The 3,000-nt window shown below is 38.4% G+C and overlaps 1 protein-coding gene across 1 annotated transcript; it reads right to left on the minus strand.

Annotated features, from left to right (window-relative positions):
• Positions 1-699: 699 nt before the first annotated feature.
• LOC119190523 lies at positions 700-1,665 on the minus strand. The gene has a single exon (XM_037442588.1). It carries the CDS (start codon positions 1,639-1,641, stop codon positions 1,183-1,185), a length of 459 nt encoding a protein of 152 aa, XP_037298485.1. The 5' UTR covers positions 1,642-1,665; the 3' UTR covers positions 700-1,182.
• Between the last annotated feature and the right edge of the window lie 1,335 nt (positions 1,666-3,000).

The raw sequence follows: 3,000 nt of genomic DNA on the forward strand, positions 1-3,000 counted from the left end.
GTCGTAGTGATGTGTAATATGTGTGATGTATCAAAAGATTCTGTAGTAATTTTAAAGTAGCCCCAATATTTGTCACCATAACTTTTTTTTGCTTTAAATGATGAGACGAGGTTGCCGTTCGCCGGGTGGTAAACGATACGACCGCTACCCGATTACTACCTACATAGATCTTTACAAAGATTTACAAATTCTGCTATACTTGTCGTTCTCGCCAAAGTGGATGCACACTCCATTTCCTTGAAGTTGAAGATTCAGATTCTTCATCGTACAGAGCGATCGCAATAGCCGCTAATTCTAGATCGTCAACATTCAACATCATTGTAGTCTAGTAACACTATTTTTGCTCGGACGAGTAGACTTCACCACGGCGCAACGGTAATTGCTCGGTCGAGGCTCTTTTTTGTATATTACAGGCACGGAATCGGATTGGTGACCGGGCTATGACCGACGCTCGGCTGGGACCCGTCACGGTCTAGCGTGAGTCATCATTAAATAATTGCGAGCGAGAAAAAAATCATAATTTGGGGTTTATGGTTTAGTTAGTAGTTAATAAAAGTCGTTGCGATCTAACCCTTTCGAGGAAAGCGTATATTCGCAAGTGCAATATTTACTTAGGTAACATTCTACACCTATGCCTATGATGATGCCTAGAGAGGCATAAAGTAAATTCTTCAAACTATTACAAAAAAAACATATTAATTTACGTCGAATTATTATTGAAAAAATATATAATTATGAAATTGAAATGACGAGCGCTTTTTTACAATTTAGAAGTAGTCCTTAAAAGCAAATGAAACAAAACAAATGAATACAATTTCAAAAATGTATTATACAAACTTATACATTTTTAATATTACAATAAAATACAAATGAACAAAGTGTTGCATTAACAGAAAATATTATATTTTAATATAAATATTGTCTTTAAACATCCTTAAAAATCAATAGATTTTATAATTTTATTCACTTCTTATAAAAATGTATGCAAATATCTGCATTATTTTCAAATAACTCTTTTATAGGACTCGACAATCACCCTTATAGTTATATAAATAACAGTAACGATTGTCATAAAATCTTATAAGTTACGGAATTGAAGCAAATAGAACCGACGAAAATTAAATAAAATACATCTTTGTTTAAATATTAGGTGAATGAACAGACCTTACCGCTATTTTCTGATCATGCATCTATTATGACTGGGATAGCATACGAGCTACCGTCGTCGCTAAACCATTTGATTGGGAAAGCGATTCTTAGCACTCCATCATAAGTCCACCGTCCCAAGGGATTCACATATGCAGGCAGTAAAGTTACTACAATCTGACTCTTAACAATATCATCTCCTTCTTTTTGTATCGCTCTCACCGTGATCCCTTTGTTCAGCGCCAAAACTTCGATATCTTCCTTGTTGTAGCCAGGCATTGGCATCGACATTACGTACTGTAAATCTTTGGTAGACACAGTCCACGGCGCAGAATTGAATTGTAGATAAAACTGGTTCTTAGTTACGCCCAAGTCATCCAGATTCGGGTAGATATTACTATATTGTTCAATATCGGATTGTGAAAAGTGAGTGTAAGGCGCCACGCGTGGCGCGGCCGCAGCAAACGTCACCAAGCTTGCTAGTACGATGAACATGTTGTCCCGCGTCGTGCAACAGTCTGCCGGTAGCGCGTTTCCCTACCAATATATACTCAGTAAAGGTTATCGCTGTGGCTTCAAGATTTTTGCTATCAATAATTTTATTATTTAATTGATAATAAATAGTTTTTTCCCAATTATTACATTAAGCGGTTGTTGCAGACTTGAGTCGTAAATAAATCTCTCGTATGTAACAATAATTGTATTAGTAGGAACCACTAAATTGGCTACCTACTTTTATTGGCAAGAACATTGTGCAAGCACTCTGCTTTTCTGAAGTAGTAGATAATGCAATAGCTAGATAAGCTAGTGCAATTACTAAGTAAGCATTGTGGACCTTAACATCATTATGCAGCCGGAGACACTGTCCGAACTCATCACAGTTAGAGCCAATAAGGTCGCCGCTATTTGATAATCAGATATCAACATCTTAAATGATATCTTAAGTCACAGATTATGACGGATTTTGACACCCGAGTTTTGTTCCTTAAACAACGCTGACTCAATTGAAAACAAGCTCTGGGATAACAAATTAACCTTTGTGTATTACATAGTTCAATGCATTAAATGTCTACTAGATATTCTACTCCAATGTGGGATGGATTTAATGATATGGCCCTCAGACTGTCATTGGAAAACCCGCCGCTATGTACGAAATAACAACAAAACAGGAGTCACAGCGATAACCTTTAGAGAGTATATATAGCAAGGAAGACGCGACACCGGCAGACTGTTGCACGCCTCGAAACATGTTCCTCCTACTCGCAAGCCTGGCGACGCTGGCTGCGGCCGCGCCGCATACCCTACCTGAAGCCCACTTCACGAAATCAGCCTTCAAACAGTACTTCCAAAATATCTTCCCGGACAAGAATAGTTAGGGTGTGACAATGAACACTTTCAACATACTTTATGATTCTGCACCTTGGACGATAACAAGCACAGGCACTGAATATACATTATCGATGTCGATATCTGGTTACCAGAAAGAAGACATTGCGGTTATGGCGCATACAGGTGTCCTGGTGATGAGAGCAATCCACAAGGAAGGGGGTGTTATTAAGAAAAGTGAAGCATCATGGAATTTTTTGCCACTACTTGTTAATCCAGCGGGTTGGTGGACGTACCATGACGGTGTATTAAAAGTTACATTCTCGACCAACGGTAGAAATACCGATGCTGGCGCAACTCGCGATGTCGGCGCCTCGGATGTCGAGCAGATAGTTTTAGATTGAAATGACTGTAGAAAATTGGCAAATATTATTTACTAACAATTTATTTTTTAATTCATACATATATGTCGCCGCAGCACATCGTTATTCGTTGAATTGCTGAATTTCCGGAGCGATACTGGGGCCA

The sequence above is a fragment of the Manduca sexta genome, chromosome 25 (genome assembly GCF_014839805.1).
Source record: "Manduca sexta isolate Smith_Timp_Sample1 chromosome 25, JHU_Msex_v1.0, whole genome shotgun sequence".
Lineage (NCBI taxonomy): Eukaryota > Metazoa > Arthropoda > Insecta > Lepidoptera > Sphingidae > Manduca > Manduca sexta.